This window comes from Chaetodon trifascialis, chromosome 8, assembly GCF_039877785.1.
Source record: "Chaetodon trifascialis isolate fChaTrf1 chromosome 8, fChaTrf1.hap1, whole genome shotgun sequence".
Taxonomy (NCBI): domain Eukaryota; kingdom Metazoa; phylum Chordata; class Actinopteri; order Chaetodontiformes; family Chaetodontidae; genus Chaetodon; species Chaetodon trifascialis.
In genome coordinates, this window is record NC_092063.1 from 22,434,743 (window position 1) to 22,450,250 (window position 15,508).

General features: G+C 42.3%; 1 protein-coding gene across 1 annotated transcript in view; it reads left to right on the forward strand.

Annotated features, from left to right (window-relative positions):
• Positions 1-486: 486 nt before the first annotated feature.
• Positions 487-15,508, forward strand: part of hdac7a (histone deacetylase 7a) — a 60,672-nt gene continuing 45,650 nt past the window's right edge. Inside the window, exon 1 of the mRNA XM_070969077.1 lies at positions 487-891. Within this exon, the coding sequence (XP_070825178.1) occupies positions 873-891 (19 nt within the window). The 5' untranslated portion in view covers positions 487-872. The remainder of the gene's footprint in view (positions 892-15,508) is intronic.

Sequence of the window (15,508 nt, forward strand, 5' to 3'; positions counted from 1 at the left end):
CGCCAACATTTCTGACATTCATCGCCACTAACCCTCAGATCTCTCTGCATTTGGGGTTTTTATATCCTGTGGTAACAACAACAACAACAAAAAAAGCCTTTTCTGCTCGTTGTTTCCACTATCATTGTTTGGCGCAGACTGCAGGCTGTGTTTTCCACCGTGGATGTCATTGTTTTTCACTGTCTGTTAATTATTTTTGTGCTGGTATTTTGCCTCCTCCTGATATAGTGTTTCCTGCTATTGTCTCTTTCTACCAGGCTGGCTGACTCTGGACTTGAGCCAGCTGGTCCCTCCTACCTTAAAATATACACACACACACACATACACACACAGAGACTACAGTACACACATCTCTGACCATGAACAACACACACACACACACACACACACACACACACACACACACACACACACACACACACACACTCCGGTCTCCCTCTGCTCTCCCTTCCTCCTCTTGGCACTTGAGAGAAAACACAAGAAGTCAGTGATACGGCAAACCAACTGTGTGTGTGTGTGTGTGTGTGTGTGTGTGTGTGTGTGTGTGTGTATGTGTGTCTGTGTGAGAGGGAGGGAGGGAGTCCACCAGTCAGTTCAGAGGGGTTAATCTCTCTCTCTCTCTCTCTCTCTCTCTCTCTCTCTCTCTCTCTCTCTCTCTCTCTCTCTCTCTCCCTCCCTCCCTCTATTGCCTTTTGTTGCGGCCCCTCACTTTCTCAACACTTGGACAGAGGGAACTGATACTGTGCCTATGTGTGTGTGTGTGCGTGTGTGTGCGTGTTTGTAGTTTGGTGGTCCTCACCACTCTCGATCTCTCTGGACTGAACTGTACATGAACATGACTGACGGGACTTTCTAACACTTCCTCATGCTGAATGTTCACACTGCAGACGGGTAAGGCAGAGCTCTGATTGGCAAAGTTGTCTAATTTCATGCTGAGTGTGTTTGGGGTTGCAGAGGGGTAACCGTGTGTGAAAATGCCACTTTGTACGTGTGTGTGGGAAATGCTTGTCTGAAATGCAACAGGTCATTTGAATTTGTGGGGTTTTCTTTATCTTTGTGGGCTCAGATTTCACGTTTCCAAGATATGGAGACATGTAGAATGTGAAACTCTTCCCTGTCCCTCGCTGTCTTTCTCCTTTCCTCCGCTCCCCGTTCCACTTCTTCCTCTTATCCCCCCTCTCCACCCGGCCCAAGTTACTCAAGTTACCGGCTTCCTCCTGTTGTTATGAGCCCCGTGGTTTCTATGCAGCACTCTGAGGGCGCTCCCACGCTCTCCTGAAGAGAAAGAAAGGAAGGAAAACAACTATAACCATTTCAGAGCCACAAAAGAAGTGAGAGGAGCATGCTTGGTTTTGCCCCATGTCTCCTCTCAGCATCCACATGCACGCTTTTGTCCCTTTAACACTAAGCAACTTGGAAAAAATGTGTCTTTTGCATGTCTGGTTGGCAACTTTTTTTTGTTGTTGTTTTCTGGACAAAAGTTTTCTCTTTTCTTCAGAGGTGGTGGGGTGGCTGAGGTGGTGAGAAAATTGGAAACAGAACCACCCACAGTGGAAGTGAGTCAGTCCGGCATTTAGTGGTGTGTTGACTTTGGAAATGGCAGTAATGGGGGGTGCTGGTGCTCGGGGACAGATGACAATGTCAGGAGAAGAGAGGAACCGAGAGAAAGAGGCATTTTGTTCATATTTTCTGCTGAGTGTACCTGCAAAATGGGGGCTGAGTTGCGTACAGCAAGCATTAAAGAAAAGAAGAAGAGATTGATGGAGAGGTAGAAGCCAGAGGGTGTTTATAAAGGGAGGGAGCGGCTTGTGTCCATCTGGGACAATCCCAAGTGCTGAAAGCTTCCCCACCCTGATCCCAAACATCTCTTTCCCCCCTCTCCTCCTCTCTCTTTTTCATTGTCTCTCTGTTGCTTCTCCACAGTAAGTGGGCATATATTTTTGGTTTGAATGTGCAAAATGCATCCAGCATGTAGCATGTTTTCTTTGGACAGACACATGCTGCATATTTTCATTTTCATCTTCTTTTGTGTCCACAATTTAGTTATTTCTACATGACCTGCAACATAATGCAAATGAATCCTGATAATTCTGTCATTTAAACACTCCTACTGATAAGTTGATGATGTGACACATAGGGCGTGAAGTTCTCTGTGGTGTACATGGACTGAATATGTTGTAAGAAGAGAGACTCCTACATACACATGTCTAATGTTTCCTTGCGGTCCAGTGGCTAATATTAACCTCTCTCTATCATTTTTTACTGCTTTCTTAGCATTAGGGGCAGGAGTGCCGTAAAGTTTAGAGGTGAGTTTGTGAACGGAACAAACAATCCCATGAACCACAGCAATATATTTGGGTGGGAAGAGTGAAAAACCAGAGTTGACTGTCCCTCATTGTCACCAGCAGGTGAGATTGTGGTTGTACGGGGCAGTGTGTGTAACGGTGCAAATATGATCAGGACGTTTCTGCAGAACAGAGGTTTCCCCCAGTGATGTTTTGAATAAATAACGGTTAAATTAAAAAAAAAAAAAAAAAAAACTGTTGGACACAGCTATACCTGCCTCTCTAGACCTCTCCCTTTGTCTAGCCTGCTTGACCACCCTCCATCTCCTTCTCTCCCCCTGTCTTCCTCCCTCCATGCTGCCTGTGTATCCAGCGATAAGGGGACAGCGACGGTAGCACTTCCTCTTGCCACAGGAAGCAGGAAGTGTTGATTTCCAAGGCAGGCTCTCTGAGCCGACTCTGCTCTTGGTCCACTTGGATCCTCATTGCTTTACACACATGCACACACACTCAATTTCAAGTTACACATGCTCCCAGACATGCATACATGCAGAGAAGTACAGGCAAAGAAATGCATGTGCTCTCTCTCTGTGTTTGTGCATGTGTATGTGTATGTGTGTCACCTGTCTACAGACAATGACTCCATTATATCTTTGCTGCCTGATGGTTTTCATGGGAAACCACCTGGGAAGCAGCCCACTCTGTGTCTCTCTGACCTCAGGGTTGGCTTGCAGGTCAGAGGATGATTGGCTAATTATTCCTCTAATCACAGCAAATGTTTTGTTATCTCCCTCTTTGGCCACACAGGCCGGAGGTGGCGCTGTTGAGCTTAAAACAACACAAACAGCCATTCATCAGTTAATGGATTCCAGTTATTCTGCAGGGTGGGAGGTCTGGGTGTGAGACAGAGAGGGAGGGACGCTGACATAAAGAGAAAGTGGGGGAGATAAAGAAGAGGGTGTCTGAGGGCAAGATTTTTGTCTAAGCGAGAGCCTTACTCCTGTTTGTAGTCAAATTAAGATTTTTGTAATTGTGGCAGTGCTTTCCTTGTGTGTGGTTTTTGGGTCTGTACTGCCAAAGCAGTGATATCATCACGTCTTTGAAAAATTTGCTGTTAAAGATATGGTCAGTTGAGAAACAAGGCAAAATATGGCAGAACACACCAGAAGCACAGAGAAAATTGCACTTTATGCAGGTGAATGTTGCCAACAGACAATTTCAGGCTCACTGACAGATTTTTTTCGCTTGTTCCAAGATAGTATTAAGAGGGTATTCATTTTCAGTGCATGACGCACATGAACTGCACCATGTTCTGAAAAACAAGCAGAATTATGGTGGATGGATTATTGTTTAAACCAGAGGGATTTAGAAAAAGCGGGAACTTTGAGAGTCAAAGAGAACAAGAGGGAACATGGCTGCGAGCACAGCAAGACAGAGGATCTACATTTTGCTAAACACACTTCTTTTCCAGTCTTTTTCATGCCTCTCTATGGTGGAAGAGGAGTGAGAGATGAGAAAATAGATCAAAACAAACAGGTGATAATACATTCATATAAGTCTCAAGTCCAGAGAATATAGCTTGTACAGTTTATCTATATCAGAGTGTGATTTGATGATCCACACTTTCCAGATTCTAACCTAACTATTAACACATTGCAATAAAAGGCCACCAAGTCATTCAGAACAGGCTGGTCTTGCAGTACACACACACAGTCTAGTTTTTAATACATGTCACCCAAGATATCAATAACAATATGCTTTAAAAAAAAACAAAAAAACTTATGTAATGAGATAAATGTGTTGTTTCCAGTACAGATATGTTCACTTTGTCTTTTTTAATTCAAACCAAATACCATTATTTTAACATGCTACTATAGTGAAGTAGTCCAGTCAAACTGAAACGGATGTACAGCTGCAACTATTCTCATAATCCATTAATCTGTTCATCATTTTTTAAACTGAAAGTTTAGTTTATAAAACACGAGAAAACAGTGAAAAATGCCAGTCACAACTTCTCAAAGCCCAAGATGATTTCATCAGATGTTTTGTTTTGTCCAGCCAAAAGTGTAAAATCCATATAAATTTGATGTATATTGTTAAGACATGGAAAAGCACGTTGGGGTGGACCCATCAAACATTTAAACTTTTTACTTGATAAAATCTGCTTAAACAATTAATGGATTGTTAAGTTGAAAAGTTAAGATAAGTAAAGATTTTGTCCTTTTTCAGAGGAGCTGGACTTAAATTGAGTACTCAGCGTGTAGGGTGTGCACATTAAGTAACGGTTACTGCCACACGTATTACCTGTGGTTTTGTAGTGATGGCTGAATGTCCCAAATGAGTCATTGATTTAGTAAAGCATCATTGCTGTGACTTTACAGGCTACTGCTGATGGAGCGAGTGCTTTAAAAGAAGGAGAAAGGATGTGAGGAGGGAGAAGGCTGGCAGTAGACTGAGAAGGAGCTGACAAAGGAACCAAGAGGAAAAGGAAGGAAATTAACGTGACACCTGTGAGTGTGACAGAGGAGTGAGGAAGGAGAGAAAGCAAAACGAGAGAATACGAAGAGATTTGGGCGATTAGGAAACGTTGGAGAGTCTAAACTATGAGCAGGTCAGGGGTCAAGAGGGGTGAGGAGGTCAGAGTGGGCCCAGCAGCTCTACTTAGAACAGGATATCCTGCGAGGAAAGCCCATCTGTCTCTCTGTCCCTCTCTCGCTCTGCATCTTAAATTCCCACAGAGGGCACAGCGGAGAGCAGAGGTGTAACCTTTCTCTGCAAACACCAGAGTAAACACGAGTTCCCGACACAGAAGCTTCGCCTACATCAATCATCCGTGACAGAGACAGATTGAAGAAAAGCACGCCTGATGTGTCTTGACCTGAGTGTATGAAGTGCTTCATGGTGTGTGATGTTAAGTGTGTGATGTTTCCGACCTGAGCTGATGTTTGTTGGTGTTTTCCTCCACTCACTGCACGGGCTACAACGGCCAAGACAAATTTCCCTGCAGGGACAATAAAGCTCGCCTTACTGTATCTTATCATAGCCAGACAGACAGAGTGTGAATGTGATGAAACATCCCCCCTTCTATTTCAAATCCACTCAGGCTCAGCGCTAATATCAGAATGCTGGACTCTGGAAAAATACTGCCATCCAGTTGTGGTATTGAAAATTGAATCCCTAATGTGAGATTAAATGCTACAATTAGATTATCCTAAAGTGGTGTTGTGTGTGGTTCAGGTTTGGGTTTGAAGGTTGCCTAAAGGTTTCAGAACTTGCCATGTAAGCCCCTCTCTTTCCTGACCTGCCCTGCTGTCTTGGTGTCTTTGAGTAAAGTGCTATTTAACGCACTATGGCAGAGCCTAGTTGTGGAGGAGCTACACAGAGATGGACAGAGTCTCACCTCAGTATGTGTTAAGAGGCGTAAAGAGGGAGTCCTCTGACGGGGGATCTACTGTAAGACCACAAGAATTTCCTTTAGTTTTCCCCTTCATTTGACCCTGTGAGAACAATAACATTCAATCTCAAGTGTCACCAAACGTTTACATTACGACAGCAGAAATCATGAGGCTCTTATGAGAAACCTGTGCTGTGGTCTGAGCAGGACAGAGAACGATCTTGTCTAATCGCAGGAAACAAGCCAAAGCACGAGATTTGGGGTTTGTTGTTTCAAAGCTTCAGACGTCTGACAGCCACCGTCTTTGTCACGTGTTGATGTGAACACCATGCTGTGCAGAGTTCTGGTGTGAGCCTTTCTGAGACCCAGCGCAGACCTCAGACACCAAGTCCCAGCACAAACGTAAACAAACAACATAATCTCCTTCACTAAATGTCCAAATTATCACATGAAACAAACGGATGAAGCAAAACTGAGTCAGTAGTCACAGAGCTCCTGCAACTTCTCTATATTTTCTCTCTAATTTCTGCTTAGCCTCTCTTGGATTTTGTTCCCATTGTACAGCAATAATATAGTCATTTCTACTCACCAACATTAGCTACGTTGCTAAAAAGAAGTCAGACAGGAAAAGAAACAAGAGCAGCCAGATGATCGCACAGGTTGGAAACAAACCTCCAGCTTAGTCAAACTTATCCAGTTGAGAAAATAATTAATAGTGAATTTATTACATTATGTAGAACTTTGACCTACCATACTTGCCATAGTTGTGTTGCACCTCCAAAAAGTGTTTTAGGTAATCTAATGAACCTTGTGGCTTGTTTACAAGCTGTCTGTTCGCCTGAATGCGCGCGTCTCGCCCCATCAGACTTGCTGTGGGCCTGCCGATACATTCCCACATCTCAGCTCTTACTTGAGTGAGTTATTGTGAGCAAAAAATATGATTGAAAATAAGGGCCAGTTTATAATAGATCAGAATCATACGGTGGCTGACAAGGGCAAGCGCGCCGCAAACAGCAAAACGCTGCAAACGCAGGAATGATGCAAAGCCAAAAACACACAAACACATAAAACAAATGCAACAGAAAAACGCTGCGAGAGAAAAATGCTGCAATCACAGAAACGAAGCAGAAGCAAAAACTTACAAATATATAAAACAAATGCGAAAGAAAAATGCTGCAAATATCAAAACACACACAACCCCAAAACAACTGCAAGAGACGAACGCTGCAAATTCACTCCACAAAACGGAAGTGCGCCAGGCCACCACGAGGACTCGACCTGAGGGACGGACCGGTCCTGTAGGACCAGACCATAGAGATATAAAGAGTAGACGCTGCATCGACCGCTACTGCCTATCAGCGCTGACGAGCTGTGGGGCCACCGCCTTGGACCGGTCACCCGCTCCACTCAGTGCTGTTTGTGTCAGCGCATTTAATCCATCGTAACTCTCTGAATACTAAACTGATTTTCATGCATTTTTTTTTTCTGCAAACGTCATACATGTAGCTCTGATACAGGACAAATGATTCGGCGTATTTTAATATTCATATGGGATTAACAGTAATAGAATATTCACTGTAAACACACACATTACACACACACACACACACACACACACACACACACACACACACACACACACACACACACACAAATATATGATAGAGAAGCAGATAGTGGCAGTAAAGTCAACTATTTTGATAATTTGAAGAGACAATATATGATTAGGCATTAGAAGTATAATGTGTTCATTAGTCAGTATTTTGTTTATATATGTAAATATTTATATATTGCCTTTAGTTTGTCTCTTGCGGTTGTTTTGGGGTTGTGTGTGTTTTGATATTTGCAGCATTTTTCTTTCGCATTTGTTTTGTGTGTTTTTTAGCTTTTGCTTCTGCTTCCTTTCTGTGATTGCAGCATTTTTCTCTTGCAGCGTTTTTCTGTTGCATTTGTTTTATGTGTTTGTGTGTTTTTGGCTTTGCATCATTCCTGTGTTTGCAGCGTTTTGCCGTTTGCGGCGCGCTTGCCCTTGTCGGCCACCGTAGAATCATCCTTTAAGCACACACTCAGTAGGCTTCATACAGCTCAGGTTGATGAAATCTGCACCAACATGCTTTGCTTATTTAACAAAGACTGCAATTACATTTGTTTAAAAATCTCTAACCTTGCAGGATGACGGGTTGCTATAAGTGTCCAGTAAACATGCTACTTGTGAGTCCATGTGCCTTTTGTTTACAAGCCCTGCTTCACTTGTAATTGGCTATCCTGAAGCTAAACAAACTGACAAAGTTGCCACCATGGTTTGGACCAAAGCAAAATATCTGTGGGTGTGACAGCACCCTAAAAATGTGAACAAGATGCAGGAGAGCGATGAAGATCTGTGCGGCCGAAGCGCACCAGCTGTTATTTATTTCCTGCTGAGCTACCTTTAACGTTAACTCAACAGCATTTTATCATTTTCCACGATATTGTAAAGGACTGCCCGACCTCCCTCATCCACTCGATGCATCAGACAAACAGGCGAATTTCAGCCTACTAATGTTTCCCCCATGCGAGAAGCGTTCTGTTTCCCCTTGTGCAACAGTTATGCCTAAATAGTCATTACTCTCTCCATACACTTAATCACACACTCAGTCCGATATTCTCACATTCGAGTGCGCTCTTAAGTGGGTGATATTTTCCGTACGGGAACGTTAACTTCTTTTTTTTCCTACCGATGGCTTATAGTGACACAAGTGAGAGAGAGAAAGAGAGAGAAAGAGCGAGGGATTGAAAGCGAGAGATGGGGAACGAGAGTGTAAAGCTATTTTTGGCCTGTCTGGGTGTTTTCCTACACACACACTCACGCTTCTCAGGCTTGTTGTTGTTCAGAAAGGTGGGTGTCAAAAGGGTGAGTCTTGATTTGATTTGGCTCTGTGTTTTGAGGGTTCATATGTGGATAAATGTGTGTGTGTGCGTGTGTGTGTGTGCTGTGATATCCCTGGGATTTTCCTGTGGTTGCTATGGTTTCTTGCTGTGTTTTGAACAACTTGCCCTAACTCCAAACATCCTTATGGGTGTAAAGGATCCTCAGGCCTTCATCATACACCCCGCGCTGTTGCTGACCTCAGTTCACTTTCAGTTTAACCAGATCAAATGTCCAAACAAACAGCTTCACTTTTTTCTGGATCTCCATCTTTGCATCACACCTCCCAGAGATCTCTGTCGGTCAGACCGTTTATTTTGTGGCATCACTTGCTTGGGTTTGTCCCTTAAGGGAATTCAGATTCATCTTAATATCTTCAGTTATTGATCGGGGCCCTGGAAAAAAGTCACCCGTCTTCTTTATTTCACCCCTCAGCATCGGTTCACCGTTGCTCTGTTGTGGAAAATGTCTGTCAGCAATCCATTGTGTTCCTGAGGACAGCACATGTCACCAAGGCTTTCGATGTGCCGTCTCTTTTCACACACACACATTCGTACCATGGAAACATTTGGTACATGCTTGTGTGTCTTTAAAGAGTTTACAGCCTGTAAGGGAATGTGTGATTGTACCTTGTTTCCATTCATGTCTGCTCAATATATATAATATAATGTAATTGTGGGAGACTTCTGGATATATTTGGCTTATTTATTGATTCAGTGGTAGTAGTCAAAACCTAATTTAAAGATACTGAAACATATCAACATTTTTAAAGAAAAACCCACACAAATATCAACATTGCTACTGGAAAAAAATATTCTTGAAACAAATATTTCCGGGACATGTTTACTGTCAGACTAATGCTAAAATATAGATGCTTTTGTTCCTCATTAAGCTCATGAATTTCATCTGAGCTCACCAGAGCAAACAGAGACGCTGTCTGCTCTTTCTACACAATCTTCTTTACTGAACTAAGAAGCTAAAGTTCTCAACCTGTAACTATTTAAAAATGTATTTCTTTACTTATAAATTTAACCAAATGTTCATGCCAGTTTTTGCAGTTTTTCAATTTTTCTAAAAAACCCACAATTTCCCCTCCTCCTGCCTTTGCCTTCTGTGAAGCTTCATCTATTCTTCTGACTGTCGCTGTCAGGATTTCGGTTGAATTTCACAAACAGCGTTGCGTTTGTGGGGGATCACTTATTCTGTCAAATGTTGTATTGTAGCAGGAGCTGCTGGTCTCTGCTGGTGGGAGGTAACTGTGTCACACACCGTTACATTACAATTAAATCCAACATGAACAGCAATACAATCAATTCATCTAATTTAAAAGGTGCTTTACACAGTTTGTATCTGGTTTCACTTGTTAACGAACTGTTGCAAATGTAGCAGCACAGCATAAGTAACCGGTTTGGGCTGCTTAAATGATGCGACTACAAGGCTAGCAACGGGGTTAACCCTACTGGAATAAGTGGAGGTTTTCCTGTTCTTCAGACGACATTGAGTGAAGGTAACATTAATCATCTGTGGTCAGTGTGTCTGTCAGTACAACTGCTAGTAATGATTAAATTGAAATAGACATAATGAACTAATCTACAGTTTCATGAATTTACTATGTAATTGAACGCATCAAGTTGTATGAATTCCAATAAAGTTATAGTAAAAGCAGAGATGTCAATTACTGCTACTCATTTAAGCTGGAAATACAGTCCTGTGGCATAATAATGTTTTAAATAGTAAAAGGTGTGCCAAGAAGTCAGCTTCTGGTCCTAACTCAATTGGTAGTTACTGTGATTTGGTGTTGTAGGCCAGTTCTGTAAATAAGTCTTCAGTCTCTGGAGGCCAAATGTGTAATTTTCTACAATTCTGCATATTCACTGCCTTAAATAACCCTGAAGCCTCCATATTCCTGCATGGAAAGGGAGAGGGTGACACACGATTTGAGCGTGTACATGCTGATGTGCAAAGTCTCTGTCTGACTGCGTCTCATGATTGTCAACTGACCGCCACAAGACTGAAGCAGCTTCTGCTGAAAGAGACAGTCTCCTCTGCCCAATGCTGCAGGTGTGAAATTTGTGCCACTGAGATCGCTGGCAAAGAGAAAGTTTGAAAGGAAAGCCGGCTGCCTTTAGAAAACTCCTGTGTGTCGTTGAGTTCTGCAGCTGACCACACCCTGATACTCTCTCCCTTACACACACACTGACACACACACAAGTACAAGTATGTAAACACGCACAAACACATGGATGTGTGCACGCATGAATATCTGCATGCACCAAAATAAAAGCACACAAACAGAGCCCACGTTTTCCCTCCCAGATATTTTCCAGCCTTATTATTTTCATCGTCTTTGTTCTGGTGTTTACTCAGCCCACTAAAGATAATAGATAAGTCTTTTCCTCAGTGTCTACCCCCCACCCCCAACTCATATTTCTGTCTGCCTTCATCTTCCTGTCTCCCTCTTTCTATCTTCATCTCACTCTGGATTCCCCCGCTCTTCTCCCTCCTCCTCCTCCTCCTCCTCCTCCTCCTCCTCCTCCTCCTCCTCCTTCTCCTTCTTGGCTTTTCTTTCTTTCACATCATCATCTCTGTTTCTCCCCCTCTCCTCTCCTCCGCTCCTTCCTTCTTTTTCTTCTCATGCAGCATTCCTGGCATTCCTGCTGGCTTCTTAGGGGGAAGGACCCCGCTGGCAGACCAAGGCCAAACATTATTACAGTTCCCTCAGCCTCTCGCTCTGTTTCTCTCATCCTATCTCCCCTCTTCTCCCTCGTTCTTTTTGTTTCTACCTCTCTTACTCCTTTTCCGACTTTCTCCTATTCCTCCTCACTCGCTTTGTCTTTCTAACCTCTTCCCTTGTTCTTTCACTCCCTCATTTCTACTCTCTAAAACCTCTATCTCCCCAATTCCATTTAACAGACAATGACTGCGTGCTTGTACTTTAACTGTTAAAAGAGCTTACTGAAACCACTGTGTTTCATAATTAGTGGAAATAAGGGTCATACCCTTCTCTGTTACGTAAAACAGGCTCATTCATGTTTACACAAGAGCATGTGCTGTGTTTTTTAACAACGACACACTGTCCGCACATGGCAGATAGAGTATCAGACACACAAATGTTCACAGGAAACGCACAGCACACACTCACACTCACAAAGGCCGACAGTTTTCCTTACTGAGCGGGTGAGTGTGGATGCATCTCTCCTTGTGACTGCGTGCATTTGAACAGATCATAAATGAACTTCAATATTCAAATGTAAGTTTCATTTGACACTAAATTTCCTCTAGATGATCCTAAATTGTGTTCGGATTCCTGTTTTCATTACCTCATTATGTTCCACACAGAGATACCGCACCACTGAGGAGAATTGAAACAACTCACAGAGAGTGTAAATGAAAGCGAGAAGCCACCTGCTTTAGTTTGATGGGCAGTGGAATGAAATAGAGGCAATCTGAAGGAAAAATGACTAATGGCTGCCTGTATGAGCTGATGATCTCAAGCTCGTATCAGGAATGAATGTGTCTATATGTGTCATGGGTGGGCTTGGGTGTCATTTGAAAATAGGCTTTTTATGGCGAAAATGTGAAAAAAAGCGTTTTCCCTCATACAGCCTTCTGACCATTACTCTGTGAGGATTTCACTTTTTCATGCTTTGCGCTTTTGCATTTTGTGAAAGATCGCTTCTTGTGTTAGATGTTGCGTTGTAGCAGGAGCACATCTCTGAAGGTGGGAGGCAAGTATGTAGCACACAGTTGACCACATCCTGCCCCATGTAGTACTGACAAAAACACGACATACGTCACAGTGACAGTATTTAACTGTGTCATTTTCATTTCAGTGTAATTTACATCAACGTTTGACTCGTCATGCTAGTGAAATTGATTTTGATTCCAACATTTTTGAGCCGAAGCGTGCGATGTTCATGTTCGACACTGACCACAGCTGCAACAGTGTTGAATTAGCATGGATTTGGTCTGTGTTTGCAGCAGAGTAGACGGACTGGCAGATATTAGATTTTTCATAAACTATCCAGTACAATTTAAGATAACTGAATTCTGCAGATACATGGTGTAGTTGCATCCACTGCATGGATGCTTTGCCAATCTTTTGAAATACATTTTGTTATTTCTAAAACTGAAGTAATCCAAGGATAAAACAAGCAAATAGACATCAGCTCTCTAAAGGAAAGTTTTTTTTAGATTTAAAAAAAAGTTGTTGTTTGTGGAAAATACTAACTGACCAGTGCTGCACTGTGTGAGTGTGTGTGGATATAGGTGTGTGTGTGTGTGTGTGTGTGTATTCCTCTCTCACTGTGGGCGGTTGCCTGCTGTGCTGCTTTTCTGTCACCCTGTGGTTTTGTTATTTTCAGCTCGAAACCGGATGTGATTCAGACTGCATGGTAGATTGTGTAATTGAAAGGACTAACCACATACACACATGTGCACATAGACACACACACATATGCACTTGCGCACACATTTGATGTCAATGCCCATAGACACATGCACACACACACACACACACACACACACACACACACACACACACACACACACACACACACACACAGTTATATAGCTCTGTACACCCACACAGTGAGGGTTTCTGGGAACGGTGCTGGGTTCCCCCTGTTCACAGAGGCACCCGAGGGTGAGTGAGCGGACGACAGAGCACCACCAGCAGCAGACAGACGCTCGCTTCTTGGTTTCAATATTGATCTGAAACATCAGTTGTTGACCTGGCTGACGCTGAGATCGGAAAAAAGGATAAAACACATACACACACACGCGCACACACACGCGCGAGCGCTGGTGCTCTGTGGAAACAAACGGACGGTTGAAAGTGGGGAAAACACTGAGATGTGCGTATGAAACGCATAATGAATGTCAGTTTCTGTCTCAGACAGTTCAGAAACTGTATGCTGATAAAGTTAATTTTAGAAAAAGTAAGAAACAGGGAAGTACTGTGGTATATAAAAATATTGAGATATTCCACAGGGACTTAAGACAGTAGCCATTGTTGTTTATGTCATTTACTTCTTCCAACTGTGAACATTTTCATTTTGAGTCAAATTCTGCATTCACAAAGGTTTTGGGGTTTGGTTTTGGGTTGCAGGATGTGTATTGATTTTTAAGATGTTACAGAGTTTGTGCTGAAACAGAGAAAGGCCCGAGGCCTCTCATGCTGACCACACCTCACATGATGTCTGAAGCGTGTTCGTGACACAGCATGAGTGACTCCTGACTTTGGGAAAACTGGAGCAGAAAACCTGACGACGGTCCCTCGTGTCTAAGCTGCCTCAGTAACAAATGCATCGCAGTGTGTGTGTGTGTGTGTGTGACTTAGACAGGATTCTCTACTTCCTCCCTCCATGTGCTCGGGATGTCCTGCTCGAGGTGGTCTGACATTTGCAGGGAATGATTTGGACCTGCACCGTCAGAAAATAAACTGCTTTCATTGCCCTTAAAAAATCCAACAGGTGTGAATTACAAAGTGTTCAACACATCAATACAACCAAAGATGAAATGAATTAAAATAATTTGTAGTTTTTCACTGGCTGTGTACAATGCCTCCATCTTGTTAAGGATTGTATCAGCACTCAAATGCGGTGCTTTACCTTCCACCACATCCCCACAGCTACAGCAACTGTTAGCAAATCTTCTCAACCATATTACCCCAAAGCTTCCTCTGAACACATCGTCTGTGAAGGTTCTCAGTCATTTAGAGTGAGGGTCTCCTCAGAGCGCTCACGGAGGATGTTCTTTTATGTGCACACATTAACTACAGCGCGTTAAATTCTTGTCTGTATTCCACTGGAAGAAATCTTCTGTTTTCTGTAGTAAGAGATTAACTGGCAGCACCTGATAAGTCATTCACTGAAAAACCATATAGTGTAGGTTTACAGTAGTCATAGTCACAGTGGTATTATTATAACTGTAACTTGAAATGATGAATTACTTTTTTTAGTTTATCATAATAATTTGTATGATACTGCGTACTGATGTAAATTAAATTACTGTTATTCCTGTAATGCTGGACATTTACAAAGTACTTTACTATTGAAAAAGAATACAATTTTAGTGTTTATTTTAACACATTTTTATCCCCAGAAGTGTCAATAAATAACTGCAGAAAGCCAATTCCTTGACTATAATATTTTGTTGTTGAACAGGATACATCATGGAAGTATTATCCCCTTCAAACTGCCAGCGGCCGTGCTCAGATCTGGTTTTCCAGTTGAACAGCACAATAAAAGGCGTTGTTCACCTTAAATGACATGTTCTTCCACCATTCCCCCTTGGCAATATTTAAAACAGATCTGCTGAGCATATGCTGCAAAGAATGCCCATATTTTGTTGTCTGAACAGGTTACTAACAATATTACAGTACAAGGGTGACTGACTTGAATTAGCCTTGATTTTTTTTATCCTACAACATTATGAACAAATTAGTTACAGTTTGAATCTCATAGATTACAAATCTATTGTGGTTTGGTTTAGGCCTTGGAGTGAATGAAATGTACAGTAGCGAGTAAAGCAGTTTGTACCATCCGCTCAACAATATATGACATTGTTATTAGGCCCACAGAAACTATTCCAAACATTTCCTCATGACGGCCCTTTCAACAGGCTTTGTTCTCCTGCTGGAGAGGAACTGAGAACAATGTTGAGGAGTGTATTATGAGGTGATTCTTAAGAAAACGGAACGGTTTTATATTATTGAAAAGAATGTTTCAGTGGTGGTAAATGTTTTGAAGGAGATCCAAAATGTTGAAATCAAATTTGAAAGCTCTTATGAAACGACTTTTAGCATGAAATTTAACAAGTGTAACATATGCTGCGAGTCAACAGGGTGTGTTAACAGCATCCATTTTGCAGTTCAGTGGTTTAGTTAAAGCCTTCAATTATTCTTTGAATTCTTTGTATATT